The sequence below is a fragment of the Lithobates pipiens genome, unplaced genomic scaffold, assembly GCF_037356315.1.
Source record: "Lithobates pipiens isolate NorthernLeopardFrog02 unplaced genomic scaffold, aLitPip1_a1.2 Scaffold_8, whole genome shotgun sequence".
NCBI classification, from domain to species: Eukaryota; Metazoa; Chordata; class Amphibia; order Anura; family Ranidae; genus Lithobates; species Lithobates pipiens.
Window position 1 is genome coordinate 556768339 of NW_027507903.1, and position 17801 is coordinate 556786139.

Genomic DNA, 17801 nt, shown 5'->3' on the forward strand with positions numbered 1-17801 from the left:
GGGGTCTTGTCCCCCTCTTTGGTTCTTCTGCCGGGCCACCGCGCCTTCTTCTAGCTCTTTTACAGGCGGTGGCCCGATCTTCTGTCGCCGCCGCCACCTTCCGTTCTTCTTCTTCTTCTCCTGGAGATGTTGACTCAACGCTCTCTCCGGCCGCATTGGCAGGGACGCGCTGCGTGGCGACTTATATAGGGACAAGGGGCGGGGTCATCGGTTGATGTCACATGGGTTGATGTCACATGGCGACATTCCCAGCATCCTCCGGGACTGTGACATCGTAAGGGGCGTGGTCACCATGTGACATCAACCGGTGGCCCCGCCCCTTGTGCCTATATAAGTAGCCGCGCAGCGCATCCCTGGCATTGCAGCTGGAGAGAGCGTCAAGTCAACATCTCCAGGAGAAGGAGAAGAAGAACGGAAGGCGGCGGCAGGTGAATGGGTAAGGGTACATTGTACCCCATACAAATTCACATAGGGTGGGGGGCCGGTATCCGGGGGCCCCCTTATTAAAGGGGGCTCCCGGATTCCGATAAGCCCCTCGCCCGCAGACCCCGACAACCAATGGCCAGGGTTGTTGGGAAGAGGCCCTTGTCCTCATCAACATGGGGACAAGGTGCTTTGGGGTGGGGGGGGCACGTGGCCTCCCCTTCCCCAAGGCACCCCCTATGTTGAGGGCGCGCGGCATGGTACGGCTCAGGGGGGGCGCACGCTCGTCCCCACCCCCTTTCCTGGCCGGCCGGGTTGCGTGCTCGGATAAGGGTCTGGTATGGATCTGGGGGGACCCCCACACCATTTTTTCGGCGTAGGGGGTTCCCCTTAATATTCATACCAGACCTAAGGGCCTGGTATGCTCTCTGAGGGGGAGCCCACGCCAATTTTTTTTCATAAATTTGGCGTGGAGTTCCCTCTTGAGAGCTGATAATTCTGTCAGAGTCGCCTCCGTATAGACGGAGATCCGACTTGGAGGTGACCTCCATTGAAATCAATGGGTACCAGTCGCCTACAAGTCGGATTCAAGTAGTACAGGAACTTTTTCTGAAGTCGGAGCGACTTCAGTAGCGTGCATTAAGACGGCTCTCATTCACTTACATTGCTTTTTAAATGTTGTCCGACCTAAGGCGACTAGGGGCGACCTGAAGTCGGATCGGAGTTGCCCCTGTGTGAACGGACCCTTAGGATGTGTGTCTCCCAGAGGACAGCGGAGGGACGGAGGAGGGGCAGGACATGGCGTAGATATCTGAGGATACTGCGCCGCTCTTTCGCCAGAAGTGGGTGCAAATACCTGGACTAGACGGGTATCTGCTCCCCCCTGAAAGGTGCCAAATGTGACACTGGATGGGGGCACCAAATCTGCGAAAGTTCCATTTTTGGGTGAAACTCCACTTTAAAAAAAAAAAATATATATATATATATATATATATATATATATATATATATATATATAATGTTTGTTGGATCCAAAGTCATTTCCTAGTAAAAAACAAAAATGCTGATTTTTACATGTATAGCAGAAATGTTATAACTGGCTTAGGCACATAGTGGTTCAGGTAAACAAAAATCTTCTGCCTTTAACAAGCATTTTCATTGAATATCATAGACATGGATGATATCAATGCAGACATGTACACAATGATGAACTAGTCCCTGATCTCTCCCCCCTCCCCTCCGCTCTCTTTGTATCTTCCTCACACACACACGCGCGCTACACGTGGTCACGTGTCTTCACTCCAATCTTCTTTTCCCGCGCTTTCCTCGATTACGGACGCCGGGCGGCTCCTCCCCCGCCCGTATCAAATATGGCCGCGGCGCCCTTCCTTCTCTCCACTGCGCAGTTTCCGCCATGCCCCGCCCAAGCTCCTCCCGGCGGCGCGCGTTGCGCGGTGTGCTGAGTGTGAAGATGGCGGCGGTGGCGGAGAAGGAGGGTGCGGAGGCGGGAGGAGGCGGAGGGTCCGGCTCTAGCCCGGGAGGGGGCGGGGATAACCGGAGCGGGTAAGGAGGAGGGGGGCGGGGCGTGTGGTGGTAGAGGTATAAGGGTGCCTGTGCTATGAATGGAGGGAGGTGTGCTGGGCTGTGCCTGCACTACAAGTCCCATAATAATGATGGAGGGCAGTCTATGGGAGGCTCCAGCTGATAAAGTGCCCCCTGCAATATAATGGGTCCTGAATGTGTGGGGGGAGTGGCTTGTTGCCCATAGCAGCTGGTCCGTTTGCAACCATAGACATTACACTATGAGTATCCCGAGCAACTGGCGTAGTTCTTGTTGGTGATTTGCGCCACGGCTGTTGCGCTGACCTTTATTAAAAACATGATATAATATAACTTTATTTAATTTTTTTATTTAGCATCCTTTTTATGCTGTCTATTGATGGGCAGAAACCCGCTTCCTGCGATTTTCATAAAGTGTGGTCGCTCAACAAAACCGTGCAGCTTGTGAGCGATTTCATGTATTGGTGAGGGGTATATGAATGTGTGGTGGCTCTGAGCCCCCCCCCTGGACACACTGCGTATAGAGGCAAGGAGCATTCCCGCTTGCACGTTTGGAAGCGTAATTCTGTGCATCGCACATAGGACGGCCCCTTCACCTAAATAGACTGTCGCCCTGTGCGCATTTCTTTACCAAAAGAGGCGTCTGTTCAAATCCCAAGCAGGATTGCACCTGCCTGCAGTTTGCACATCCCGTTTGGGTTTCCTCCAGGTTCTCCCCTTTCCTCCCACACTCCAAAGACCTGCTGGGAGGTTAATTGGCTCCTGTGTACATTGTCCCTAGTATATGTGAGTTGGGGACCTTAGCGTTAGACCACTTTTGCCTTCAAAACTGCCTCAATTCTTCGTGGCAAAGATTCAACAAGGTGTTGGAAATCTTCCTCAGAGATCTTGGTCCATGACCATGGACCAGATAGCATCACCCCGTTGCTGCAGATTTATTAGTTGCACATCCATGATGGGAATCTCCTGTTCCACATCAGAAAGGTTCTCTATTGGATGGAGATCTGGTGACTGTGGGGACCATTGGAGTACAGTGACCTCATTGTCATGTTCAAGAAACCAGTGGTGAGATGATTTGAGCTTTGTGACATGGTGCATTATCCTGATGGAAGGAGCCATCAGAAGATGGTACATTGTATTCACAAAGGTTCTCCCCCCTACTTATCACATCGCTCCTTCAGTGTTGCTCTTTCTGTGGGGGTCCCCTAAGGCTCTGTTCATGGACCTCTTCTCTAGTTACACCTCCTCCCTTGGTCACTTGATAACCGCCCAGTTTCCAATACCATCTATACACCGATTAAACGGCTCGTCTGCCCTCTTCTCCTCGCGGCTCGTCTCTCCTCCTCGCGGCTTGTCTCGCATTACTGACATATCAGCATGGATGTTGCACCCCTTCCTCAAACGAAATCTCTCTAAAACCGAGCTGATAATGTGCCCCCATCTATGACTTTTCCATCAAAATCAATAATGCAACCATCAGTCCCCCTCATGCCAGGGTGCTAGGTGTAATCCTAGACTCTGACCTGTCCCTTCAGCCCCAAAGACCATCATTGTCAAAAGCTTGTAGACTTCACAGCCGTACTATCTCTCAAATACGTCATGTAAGTTTAAAGAGAGACAGCGCGCGCGCACACAACGGGTAACGCCCAGGCCAATTTGCAAGATCCTCTTCCAAGTAAGCTTTTGCTTGTCGCTTTTTGTAACCAACCATTAAAGTGATTGTAAGGGTTTGTAAAAATAAACCTATCATGGTTGCCTCCACTGTGCAGCTTGTTTTGCATAGAGTGGCCCCGAACCTGCTCTTCTGGGGTCCCACGGCAGCTCCTCCCGACATCAGATAACCACCTGGGAGAAGCGCTCTCTGGGGGATTACCTTGCAGGTGCTCTCCCGAGTCCAGCACTCCGTGTCCATAGAGGCCGAATGCTGGACTCCGCCCCACCCCCTGGCATCCATGTAATTTGATTTCATTGCCAGCAGCGGGAGCCAATGGTTGCACAGCTATCAATCTATCCAATCAAGAGCCAAGAACCTCGGGCAGAGAGACGGCGTGTCCCTGTGGGTCAAGTTCCAGGGCTCAGGTAAGTAAAACTTTGGGGGGGGGGGTCATTCTCTGCCATGTGTTTTTTCACCTTAATGCATAGGATGCCTTAAGGTGAGAAAACACAAAGGTTTACAACCCCTTTAAAATGACTATATGGATTAGTTGCCAGCTCAATCCTTTTACTTGTCTCTAAAATATGCCCATTTTTAAACAAATGTAAACCACTGAGCTACTCATTCACTCCCTTGTTATTTCACTTTGACTATTGGAACTCCCTCCTCATAGGCCTACCTCTCTGCAGGCTATTCCCTCTTCAGTCTATCATGAATGCTGCTGCCAGACCTATCCACCTCACTAACCGCTCAGTGTCTGCCACCCCTCTCTGCCAATCCCTACACTGGCTCCCAATTGCCCAGCAAATTAAATTCAAAATCCTAACCACAACATGCAAAGCCATTCACAACTCTGCTCTGTGCTACATCCCCAATCTTATCTCCAAATATCACCCATACCATCCTCTCCGTTCCTCAAAACCTACACTCAAGCTCCCTCGTCTCCAGGATTTCTCCAGAGCCTCTCCCATCCCCTGGAACTCTCTACCCCAAACTGTCCAGCTATCTCCTACTCTTGCTGCCTTCAGGCAATCCCTGAAAACTCATCTCTTCAGGGAAGCTTATCACGTATACCATCTAATCTCCTACCACTTCCATCAGCTCATTCTCCACAGTTACAATCTTTTGTACCACCTGCCCCACCCTATTAGATTGTGAACTCTTCTGAGCAGGACCCTAGTAATACTCTTATATTTTGTCTCCCTTTTATATTGTAAAGCACTGTGTAAACTGTTGGCGCCATATAAATCCTGTATAATACTAATAAAGGGATGGACATGGTCAGCAGCAATACTGAGGTGGACTGTAGCGTTTAAACAATGCTCAGTTGGTACTAAGGGGCCCAAACTGTGCCAAGAAAATATCCACACACACACACACACCCCTTTACAACACCAGTTTGAACCTTTTGATACAAGGCAGGATGGATCCATGCTTTCATGTTTACTCCAAATTCTGACCCGAACATCTAAATGTCGCAGCGGAAATCAACTCATCAGAGCAGGCAATGTTTTTTCCAATCTTCTATTGTCCAATTTTGGTGATCCTGTGCAAATTGTAGCCTTGACAGGAGTGGCACTCGGTGTGGTCTGCTGCTGCTGTAGTCCAGTGGTTCTTAAAGCGGAGGTCCGCTGAAATGTGTGTTTTTTTTTATTTTTTTTATTTTTTTTTTGGTTTTTTTAAGTCGGCAGCTACAAATACTGCAGCTGCGGACACTTGCCTGTCCAGGGCGCCCGCAGTGTCCGCACACACAGCCCATCTGTCATTTGGGTGCTGCCGCCATCTTTGTTAAGAGAATCAGGAAGTGAAGCCGCCCATTTCCCTACTGAGCATGTGCGTGTGGCGCTGCGCAATCCAGATGGTCCTTGCTGTCTCTGACCTGTTCGTTTCCCAGCAGACTGCGGTGGAGGAGTGGAAGAGGCGTGGAGTCGATGCCCGTAAGTGGGTGCAAATACTTGTATTAGACAGGTATCTGCACCCCCCCTCCCCCTTGAAAGGTGCCAAATGTGACACCAGAGGGGGGGGGGGGTTCCAAAAACCGGAGGTTCCATTTTTGTGTGAACCTCCGCTTTAACCTCAGTCTTCAAGTACCCCCAATGGGTGGTTTTGGAACTTTCCATAGCTAAAATGGCTCTTATCAATACCATGTCCTTGATATATTGTGTGCAAAGTAAAGGAAAAACTGAAAACATGGCCTGTTGGGGCTACCTGAGGACTGAGGTTGAGAACTGCCGTAGCCCATCTGCTTCAAGGTGTGATGTGTTGTGCGTTCAGAGATGGTATTCTGCCCTCTGACATCAACAAGGAATCTTCCTCCACACAACTGCCGCTCACTGGATATTCTGAAATGCTCAGTCCAGCCTGTCTGGCACCAACATTCACGCCATGTTCAAAGTCACTTAAATCCCCTTTCTTTCCCATTCTGATGCTCGGCTGGAACTTCAGCAAGCCGTCTAGATGCCTAAATGCATTGTTGCTACTATAGGATTGGCTGATTGGCAATTTTGTTACCAAGTCATTGAACAGGTGTACCTAAAAGTGGCACGTGTCTATACTAGATTACCAAAAGTATTGGGACACCTGCCATTACATGCACGTGAACTTTAACCACTTAAGGACCAGGCCTCTTTTTCAGATTTGGCGTTTACATGTTTAAAACTGTTTTTTTGCTTGAAAATTACTTAGAACCCCGAACATATTTTGTGTTTTTTTTTTTTTTTTTTTTTTTAACACCCTAGAGAATAAAACGCCGTATTTGCGCAGCGGTCTTATAAGCACACTTTATTTGGAAAAAATTCACTTTTTTGAATAAAAAAGTAAGACCACAGTAAAATTAGCCCAATTTTTTTTTAAATTGTGAAAGATAATATTACGCTGAGTAAATTGATACCCAACATGTCACGCTTCAAAATTGCGCCCGCTCGTGGAATGGCGTCAAACTTTTGCCCTCAAATCTCCATAAGCGGCGTTTAAAAAAATTCTACAGGTTGCGTATTTTGCTTTTTTTTTTTTTTTTTTAGTTCTAGGGCTATAATTATTGCTCTCGCTCTACCGATCGTGGCGATACCTCACATGTGTGCTTTGACCACCATTTTCATACGTGGGCGCTACTCACTTATGCGTTTGCTTCTGTGCGCGAGCTCGTCGGGATGGGTGTTAAAAAAAAATCTTTTTTTTTATTTTACTTGATTTTGTTTATACACTTATGTGTAAAATTTAAACATTCCTTGTAATAAGAAGCATGACAGGTCCTCTTCAATATGAGATCGGGGTCAAAAAGTCCTCAGATCTCATATTTGGCCTTAAATGCAATAAAAAAGTCATTTGAAAAAATTACATTGAAAAAATATCATATTTTTTTATTTTTTTTAGGTATGGGCGGGAGTGATGTTTGACGTCGCTTTCGCCCTCCTATGGTATAGACAAGTGGGGGCCATCTTAGCCTCACTCGTCTCCATACTCAGCCGAGGAAAGGACCCGATCGCCTCCGCTGCTACAGACGGCTCCAGTGAGCGACGGGAAGGGGGGTGGCACCTCTCCAGACGCCGATAACTAACTGAGCTTGCGGAGACCACCGCTATCGGACACAGGACCGCCTCCTGTAAAGAGGGATATCTTGGTTGTGGCAGCAGCTGCTGCCGTTACCGAGATATCTCTCTTCAAAATAACGACTTGTATGTACAGAAGGCGGTCCTTAAGTGGTTAATGACATCCCAGTCTTAGCCCATAGGGTTCAATATTGAGTCGTCCTACCCTCTGCAGCTATAACGGCTTCAACTCTTCTGGGAAGGCTGTCCACAAGGTTTAGGAGTGTGTCTATGGGAACGTTTGACCATTCTTCCAGAAGTGCATTTGTGAGATCAGGCACTGATGTAGATGAGAAGGCCTGACTCGCAGTGTCTGCTCAAATTCACCTCAAACGTGTTCTGTCAGAATGGGGTGAGGTGCAGACCAGTCTAGTTCCTCCACCCCAAACTTGCTCATCCATATCTTTATGGACCTTGTTTGTGCAGTCATGTTGGAACAGGAAGGGGCCGTCCCCAAACTGTTGCCACACAGTTGGGAGCAAGAAATTGTCCCGAATGTCTTGGTATGCTGACGCCTTAAGAGTTCCCTTCAATGGAACGAAGGGGCCAAACCCAACCCCTGAAATACAACGGCACACCATAATTCCCCCTCCACCAAATGATTTGGGGTGGAGGAACTTGACTGGCTTGCACAGAGTCCTGACCTAAACCTGATAGAACACTTTTTAGGCTGAATTAGAGCAGAGACTGCGAGCCAGGCCTTCTTGTCCAACATCAGTGCCTGACCTCACAAATGCGCTTCTGGAAGAATTGTAAAACCTCCCCTTAGACGCACACTTCAATAAGTGCAGGAATGCCAGTGTGAAAGCTGCTGTATGGTAGCCATTCAAGCTTCAATAAACCATTAAATTCTTCTCTAGTCGATCTTTCCTGAGAAATGATTGATCTATAGTGAACAATAGGGGTGCAACGGATCGTCACCGATCCGTGATCCACGGCCTCTGCCTTAGGAAAGGCTGCGGCCTAGCTCCGGCGTGGCGGCCATCTTGGTGCACCCGTCGACAGTTTACAATGTGATCGCTCCATCAAATGACGGAGTGCTGTGGTTTTAATATGAAACATGGTCAAAAATTTGGACTTGGTTTTGGCTTTTATTTTATTATCCTGCTCCTCAAGTTTACCTTCCCATTCTCCTCGCTAAGACCTGGGTATAGGATTTAAATTCATAAAACATATCTTTTATAATTTGTAAAAAAATATTTACTAGTTTCTTTAATTGCAGTGACTCGATGCAGCTGGGCTCAGCAGGGGGACCGGACACCGAATCTTCCAATGAAAAAGATGCTTTGGTAGGTAGAGTGAAACTGCTGAATGAATACCTCACCTTTTCCTAATGGGTGCATTGTCAGATATAAAGGAGTGTGAATCTGATCGCACAATTGGAAGGGGAAAGTTTAAACTATCTTGATGTGCTAGTTTTGGCCTACTGTTCTCAAAGTGGGTGTCGGAAACCTGCCATAAAATGATAGGCTGTGGATTGAAATGCTGCATTCGGTAAAGTTGTGACCAGTTAATGCACACATTAAAGGGGTTGTAAAGGTAAATGTTTTTTCACCTTAATGCATTCTATGCATTAAGGTGAAAAAACATCTCACACTGCCGGCGCCCCCAGTCCCCCCGTTTTACTTACCTGACCCCTCGAAAATCCCGCGCTCGCCCCCGCCGTCCTCTTCGCCGCTCAGCCTGGCCGCTGATTGGCTGGAGTGGATGGATTGAAAGCAGCGCAGCCATTGGCTCGCGCTGCTGTCAATCACATCCAATGACGCAGCGCGCCGGGGGCGGGGCCTTGTGATACAGCGAGCGGCTATAGCCGCCGGCTGTATCACGGGAGCGCGCCCGCAGTGCTTCTCACCAATGCGAGGGAGCGCGCATTAACGTGAGAAGCACCTGCGGGAGGAAGCAGAGACAGCCGCCGAGGGACCCCAGAAGAGCAGGTTCGGGGCCACTCTGTGCAAAACGAGCTGCACAGTGGAGGTAAGTATGACATGTTTGTTATTTTAAAAAAATAAAAATTTTTACTTTACAACCCCTTTAAGGGTCTGATTTATTAAGTTGTTTAACCACTTGCTTACTGGGCACTTAAACACCCTTCCTGACCAGACCAATTTTCAGCTTTTGGTGCTCTCACACTTTGAATGACAGTTACTCAGTCATGCAACACTGTACCCCAATGAATTTTGTGTCCTTTTTTTCCCACAAATAGAGCTTTCTTTTGGTGGTATTTGATCACCTCTGGGGTTTTTATTTTTTGCGCTATAAATGAAAAAAGACCGAAAATTTTGAAAAAAAACGCATATTTCTTTGTTTCTGTGATAAAATTTTGCAAATTATAATTTTTTTTTCATAAATTTTGGCCACAATTTATACTGCTACATATCTTTGGTAAAAATAACCCAAATTAGTGGATATTATTTGGTCTTTGTGAAAGTTAGCGAGTCTACAAGCTGTGGTGCGAATTGCACAAAATTGATCACATCTGATGTACTGGTGGCCTATCTCACTTCTTGTGACCCGAACAAGTCAGGAAAGTACAAATACCCCCCAAATTACCCCTTTTTGGAAAGTAGACATTCCAAGGTATTTACTAAGATGCATGGTGAGGTTTTTGATGTTGTCATCTTTTTCCCACAATTCTTTGCAAAATGAAGATTTTTTTTTATTTTTATTTTTTTTCTCACAAAATTTTCAGTGTAATAGGTTATTTCTCTCACATGGCATGTGTATACCACAAATGACACCCCAAAATACGTTCTGCTACTCCTTCTGAGTATTACGATACCAAATGTGTGAGACTTTTACACAGCCTGGCCACATACAGAGGCCCAATATTGAAATAGCACCATCAGGCGTTCTAGGAGCATAAATTACACATTTCATTTCTCAACCACCTATTACAGTTTTTAAGGCCCTGGAGCACCAGGACAATGGAAATGCCCACAAAGTGACCCCATTTTGGAAAGCTAACACCCCAACGTATAATCTATGAGGCATAATGAGTCGTTTGAATGGTTCATTTTTTTTCCAGAAGTTTTGGGAAAATGTGGAAAAAAAATGAAAACGCATTTTTTTTTTACGCAAAGTTGTCCATTTATAAGATATTTCCAACACATAGCATGTACATAGCAAAAATGACACCCCAAAATACGTTCTACTACTCCTCCTGAGTATAACGATACCAAATGTGTGAGACTTTTACACAGCCTGACCACATACAGAGGCCCAATATTGAAATAGCACCATCAGGCGTTCTAGGAGCATAAATTACACATCTTATTTCTCAACCACCTTTTAGTTTTGAAGGCCCTGGAGCACCAGGACAATGGAAATGCCCACAAAGTGACCCCACGTGGCACTGACGACACGTGGCACTGACGACACGTGGCACTGACGACACGTGGCACTGGAGGCAGATGGCACTGGAGGCAGATGGTGCTGGCTATTTGCTCTGGCTAATTGCTCTGGTAAATGGGGCTGGCAGATGGCACTGGGGCTGACGGATGGCACTGGGGCTGACGGATGGCGCTGGCAGGTGGCACTGGGGCTGACGGATGGCGCTGGCAGGTGGCACTGGCGGCACTGGTGGTGGCAGGTGGCACTGGCAGGTGGCACTGGCACTGAGGCTGACGGATGGCACTGGCAGGTGGCACTGGCAGGTGGCACTGACGGCACTGGGGCTGACGGCACTGGGGCTGACGGATGGAACTGGCAGGTGGCACTGGGGCTGGCGGCACTGGGGCTGGCTGGCGGCACTGGGGCTGGCTGGCGGCACTGGGGCTGGCGGCAGGCGCTGGCAGGTGGCACTGGCACTACTGGCAGATGGCACTGGGCTGACAGATGGCACTGGGCTGACAGATGGCACTGGCACTGGGGCTGACAGATGGCACTGGGGCTGGCAGATCGCTCTCCCTCCTCACACGCTGTCTCTGTGTGAGGGAGAGACACGGTAATGGGAGATGATCTCATATGTTTACATATGAGATCATCTCCCATTGGCAGGTGCGATCGCGCTGTGAACGGCCGCTTTGATTGGCCGTTCACGGCGATCTGTATTCGCCTGTCTCCGGGAGACACGGCAAATACAATACTTGCGCGCGCATTGCGGAAGTAAACACCAGGCCGTCCAGGGACGGCCAGGCGAAGGAAGCCGCCCCGCTCTAAGGCCGTCATTCGGCCATAGGGCGGGTGGGAAGCGGTTAATTTAAGACTGACTTCAGAAGACATGTTCAGGGAAATAAAAAATAACATTTTTTCAAGTTTGACTTCCAGGACGGCACCCAGAGAGAAACGCAATCAAGATAGAGGTTAACACGTTCCTCAGTTTTATGTTGTGTTTCCACACAGCAAAACCGTAATTATTATTTTTCTAGACCCAAAGCTGGGGGTAGGAGGTCCCCCCACCCCCGCCCCCCAAGAGCCAGACCACAGGCTTGGTAGGGCTTTTCAGCACCATGTTGCCAGCGCTCTGAGGGTGGGTCCTTCCCGGGCGCCAGAAGTTAACGTATTTTCAGACAACACCTCTGGCCAAGAGCTGCTGGCTAGGGGGGGGGGGGGGGATTTTGCCCTGCTTAGTAACCATTCTTTCCCCTGAGATGAGCAAATAAGCTGTTTGCTATGCAAAGTGAAACTTCAGCACATTCAAAGCTGTGGGGCAAATTTCCTTGCAAAGTGGACCCAGTCGCGTGCAAGGGGTACAAAAATTGCACACAATTGGATAATGGAAGCTGGCTAATCTTCACGTCGTTCACTAAGCTCTGGGGAAAATTCCCTTGTAGACCCCATTCACACTTTGGAACGTGGCCATCAGAGTACATGCCAGAACCCCAGCGGAGGTTTCCAGAAATTAGCTGCAGGAGGCAGTCCTATTGAAATTATGGGCTGATGGCTCCCTCAGCTAATTGTGGCCATAGACTGCATCCAGGGCCGACCACCCACAGGTTACTGCTCCATGAGTATACTCTTTTCTCCATTCACTTGAATAGATGATGGCTGACTGAAACTGTCTCCAGGTGTTGGGGATTAGGGTCCAGGTTAAAGCCTAAATCCATACAAAAACAAGCATCGTTGGTGTGAAAATCATTTGGGCAGGTTAGAAAACTCTACATGAGGGCCATTGTCTTCCCTGGGCTTGGATTGTCTGCGCGGCTCCACTTCCTCTTCTATTGTATTTAAACTGCATTCATCAGCAAAGCTTCTTCTATGCCCCTCTCTGATTTTAGTTTAGTTTTTCAGGGGCTTGACTTTCACTGACTCTTCTTCCTCCTTGCCCCCCCCCAATCAGGTATTTATTTTTTATTTTATTTAAACAGTTTTTTCATTTTACAACAAAACTTAAACAGAAAAAAACCCTTTCACAGAACAAGTGGAAGCAATAGACAGTCAAACTAAAATGAAAATGGTTCAAATATACCTTACAACTTCAAGATCATGCTTTGACAGACATACAGTGATCAGTACACAACAAAGAGCATTGTTTCTAACCATAAGGCATACAGAGCATCTTTTATCATACAAAATACATTCTCCTACTCTAAACCATAGGCAGAGAATTTTCCTATCTTTCCAGATCATCTGCCAATGACGGGGTGGAATGCGTAGTTAAGTTAGAGCCTAGCCACCAGGACCACATTTTTATAGGTGAACTCCTACCTCTCTAAATTTAGTTTAACCACTTAAGGACCGCCGCATGTAATTATACGTCGGCAGAATGGCACGGACGGGCACAATCACGTACCCGTACGTGCCTGCCTTCCAGCGGGTGGGGGGTCCGATCGGACCCCCTCCCGCTGGCTGCGGCGGTCCGTTTCGCTTCAGGAGCGATCCGGGATGAGGGGATGGCCGATGGTTTCTGGCCATCCCCTCTCGATCGCTCCTGGCGAATGAGAAGAGGAAGTTATGTCACTCTCCTCGGGCATAGTAAGTAAGTGCACCAACACTACACTGACATGTACGTACACATAGGCACACTGTCACCCCCCCCATCCCAGTCACAGTGTCACGGATTGCAGTGATCATTTATTTACTGATCACTGCATTTAGTGTCAGTTGTGACTGTAAAAACTGTCAGAGCAGCCCCCTACCCCCCCCCCCCCCCACATAAAGGTTTAACCCCCTGATTGCCCTTAGAGTTAACCCTTTCACCCCCTTTTGCCAGTGTCACTAAGCAATCGTTTTTCTGACCGCTGCATTAGTGTCACTGGTGCCGTTAGGTAGCTATTTTTTAGGTTCTCCGCCAGGTTTTTTTCGCATTAGGTACCCCCATATACTACCCAATAAAGGTTTTAACCCCCTGATTGCCCCTAGAGTTAACCCTTTCACCAGCGATCACCGCATAAGTGTCCCTGGTGATGCTGGATAGCCAGTTAGTTATTTAGGTTCCCCGTCAGGTTTTTATATAGCGTCAGGGACCCCCATATACTACCTAATAAAGGTTTTAACCCCCTGATTGCCCCTAGTTAACCTTTTCACCGGTGATCACCGTGTAAGTGGTACGGGTGACGCTGATTAGTTTTCTTTTTATAGCATCAGGGCACCCGCCATTTATTACCCAATAAAGGTTTAACCCCCGATCACCCGGCGGGTGATATCAATTAGGTTTTAGGGTCAGATAGGGTCTGCGTCGCCCCAGGCAGCGCTAGGTTAGTGCCAGTACCGCTAACACCCATGCACAAAGCATACACCTCCCATAGTGGTATAGTATCTGAACAGATCAATATCTGATCAGATCTATGCTAGCGTCCCCAGCAGTTTAGGGTTCCAAAAAAATGCATTGTTAGCGGATCAGCCCAGATGCCTGCTAGCACCTGCGTTTTGCCCCTCTGCCCAGCCCACCCAAGTGCAGTATCGATCGATCACTGTCACTTACAAAACACTAAACACATAACTGCAGCGTTCGCAGAGTCAGGCCTGATCCCTGCGATCGCTAACAGTTTTTTTTTTTTTTTTTTTTTTTTTCTTCTTTTTTTTTTCTTTTGGTAGCATTTTATATTTAAATCCTGAAGGCAGCGCTTGGTTTTCAGGGTCCCGTACGCGGCTAGGCTCCCAAAAAGTCCCCCACATGTGGTATCCCCGTACTCGGTCGAAGCAGCAGAATATATTTTGGGGTGCAATACCACATATAATTATGGCATGTGTGAGCAATATATCATTTAGTGACAACTTTTTGTAAACTTTTTATTTTTTATTTTATTTTTGTCATTCAATCACTTGGGTCAAAAAAAAAAAAAATATTCAATGGGTTCAACATGCCCCTCAGCAATTTCCTTGTGGTGTCTACTTTCCAAAATGGGGTAATTTGGGGGGTTTTGTACTGACCTGCCATTTTAGCACCTCAATAAATGAGATAGACAGTCATAAATTAAAAGCTGTGTAAATTCCAGAAAATGTACTCTAGTTTGTAGACGCTATAACTTTTGCGCAAACCAATAAATATACGCTTATTGACTTTTTATTTTTTGTTTACTAAAGACATGTGGCTGAATACATTTTGGCCTAAATGTATGACTAACATTGAGTTTATTCGATTTTTCTTATAAAAAAAAATTAGAAAATATAATTAATTTTTTTCAAAATTTTCAGTCTTTTTCCTTTTTTATATCGTAAAAAATAAATATCGCAGAGGCAATCAAATACCATCAAAAGAAAGCTCTATTTGTGGGAAGAAAAGGATGCAAATTTGGTTTGGGTACAACATTGCATGACCGCACAATTGCCCGTTAAAGCAGTGCAGTGCCAAATTGTAAAAAGACCTCTGGTCCTTAGGCTGACAATTGGTCCGGGGCTTAAGTGGTTAATGGCCTCTGCCCATTGAGTGCATGTTGGTGGAGTAGGCAATATCAAATTCTGCAATATGAGTTTATGGGCTATATCAGGGGTTGACAAATTTTGCTTGGAATCTAGGAGCCAGGTTCGTGACGGCGATCTGGACCTGTCCCTGGCCTGACATGGAGACGAGTGAGGGGAAGATGGCGCCCCCAGCCCCCCACCTGTCTCCAAGTCATTGCCCATAGCTCTTAGAGGGACATTTTTATTTTCTTTTTTTCAAATGACAATTTTTTTTTAAATTGTATTTTAGTGTAAATATGAGATGTGAGGTCTCTGACCCCAGATCTCATATACAAGAGGACCCGTCATGCGTTTTTCTATTACAAGGGATTTTTACATTCCTTGTAATAGTAATAAAAGTGACACACATTTTTATTTTTTATTTTTTTAAAGAACTTAAAATAACGTTAAAATAAGAAGAAAAAAAATAATTTTAAACGCTCCCTGTCCCGCCAAGCTTGCGTGCAGAAGCGAACGCATATATGAAAGCCTTGTTTAAACCACACATGTGAGGTATCGCTGCGATCGGTAGAGTGAGAGCAATAATTCTAGCCCTGGACCTTCTCTGTAACTTAAAATGTGCAACCTGTAGAATTTTTTAAATGTCGCCTATGGAGATTTTAAAGGGTAAAAATTTGTTGCCATTCCATGAGCGGGCGCAATTTTGAAGCATGATATGTTGGGTATCGATTTACTCGGCTTAACATTATCTTTCACAATATGAAAAAAAAATTGGGCTAACTTTACTGTTTTATTTAATTTTTTTTTATTAAATTCTTTTTCCCCAAAAAAGTGTGCTTGTAAGTCCGCTGTGCAAATACGGTGTGACAGACAGTATTGCAACGACCACCATTTTATATATATTATTTAGGCTGGCAGGCAGGGGAAGCTCCATTAGCATTGCTGGTTTGTAATTCCAACGGCCACCACAAGAGGACGCCAGATTCCAGAAGGAACCATAGGACCGCAGAAGGCCTCATAGCCGGGGGCTCAATTACCGGCCGGCAGCGGCGCAGCCCGACACGATCACGCCGGGGGGGTCCACGGAGACAGGATACCCCCAGCTGTGCTGCCCCAGGCGCCAGGTCGCTAATTCTAGTCCCAAATGCGACCTGGCGCCCGGGTTTTGTCGAGCCCTGTGCTATATACAAGGACCGTGTCCACATTAAATGCATATCGAATGGAAAAATGTCTTCTGGTATAACCCCTAAAAGCTGCCTTTTGGGTCAGATAATACATGTGTGGAACAGAGTATTTAAGGTGGTAAAAATGTACTCCCAATAGCTCTGTAGCTTGGGGCAGTGCCATAGCGTATGAATAAGGGTACCTTTGGCCATAGTACGTCTTGGACATTGTGGGGAGTTCGCCTTTCCCCAGGAATGCAGTTTGTGTGGAGTATAGGAAGCCCTATGGATAATGAACAGTTGAGTCAAGCGCTGTGAGGAGGATAAAGTGACATGGTTTTTAAAGTTTGATCCCATGCTTCACTGAGGGACTCTAGATCTTGACAATACTGTCCGAGACTGCATATTTGTACCTGGGCACTGACTGTGATTTGTAGTGATGAATGTATATCGCCAATCAGGCCTTGTTTGGAATGGTTTGTGGAAACTGCCATGGTTAGGATTGTGTAGGGATTGTTCTTAACAGAAAAGACGCTGCTTGGCTCTGTAGAGCATGATGCAGTTGTAATTATTGAAAGAAGAACCTATTAGATAATTAACTCTCTGACAATTTATGGGCAGCAAAACCTCTGTCTAACTGGTAAAACAAAAACTAACCTGCCTCCTTTTCCAAGAGTCAAAACGCTCATGTTTTGGTAATTGTGGGTTATTTCAGATGGGCATATATTGTGTATATCCACACATGGGATGTGTTTCTGAATGGAATCCCACAGCCTTAGATGAAACAAATCTCAGAAATGCAAATGCTTAGAAAGTTCAGATTGTGTCCGCTTTTCTCTTCCTGGTCAACACTGCAGTGAAGCCTGTGCATGCAGTCAAGACAGCTGATTGGGGAAAAGGAATGCGTACGCACACACCCCTTATCCTCATAGGTAGACTTCTGCTAATCTCTTTATAGCATTCTCCCCAACACAAAACTCCGGCTGCTTTTATCACATGTGACAGAGAACTTGTCAGGAGTTATCAGGCTGATAACAGAAGAACAGAGCAGGAGAAAGCTATGGGACATAGGGCTTTGAAGAGAGATAACGAAACCCTGCAGATAGTTGTGACCAGCTCACATTTCATGAATCTGGTTTATATCCACTTTAAAGTGATTGCTCTTTATGGAAGTATGACAAGAAGAAAGCCATTGTTGAAAAAGTTGTGGGGGACACAGCAACGTGGAAGAAGGTGCTCTGGCCAGATGAGAACAAAATTGTAACTTTTTGGCATAAAAGCAAAACTCTGTGTGGCAGAAAACGAACAGTGCACATCACCCTGAACATACCATCCCCACCATGAAAAATGGTGGTGGCAGCATCATGTTGTGGGGATGATTTTCTTCAGCAGGGACAGGGAAGCTGGTCAGTTAATGGGAAGATGGATGGAGCCAAATACAGGGTAATCTTATGCCGCGTACACACGATCAAACAATCGGGTGGAAAAGTCTGGCAAACTCAAGTCCGCGGGACAATCCCCCCTGTGTGTAGCCTCCAGCGGACTTTTTTTTACCCAAAAGTACGGCGGACTTAGAAAGAAGTTTTGCACTCCAATCTTCCCACCGGACTTGCATTTCGGCAGACAATACGG

The 17801-nt window shown here is 46.7% G+C and overlaps 1 protein-coding gene across 1 annotated transcript in view; it reads left to right on the forward strand.

The window, feature by feature from the left end:
- Positions 1 to 1891: 1891 nt before the first annotated feature.
- The window catches only part of ASH2L (ASH2 like, histone lysine methyltransferase complex subunit), a 57936-nt gene continuing 42026 nt past the window's right edge, over positions 1892 to 17801 (forward strand). Inside the window, exons 1-2 of the mRNA XM_077469972.1 lie at positions 1892 to 1986; positions 8447 to 8513. Coding sequence (XP_077326098.1) covers positions 1895 to 1986; positions 8447 to 8513 — 159 coding nt within the window. The 5' untranslated portion in view covers positions 1892 to 1894. The remainder of the gene's footprint in view (positions 1987 to 8446; positions 8514 to 17801) is intronic.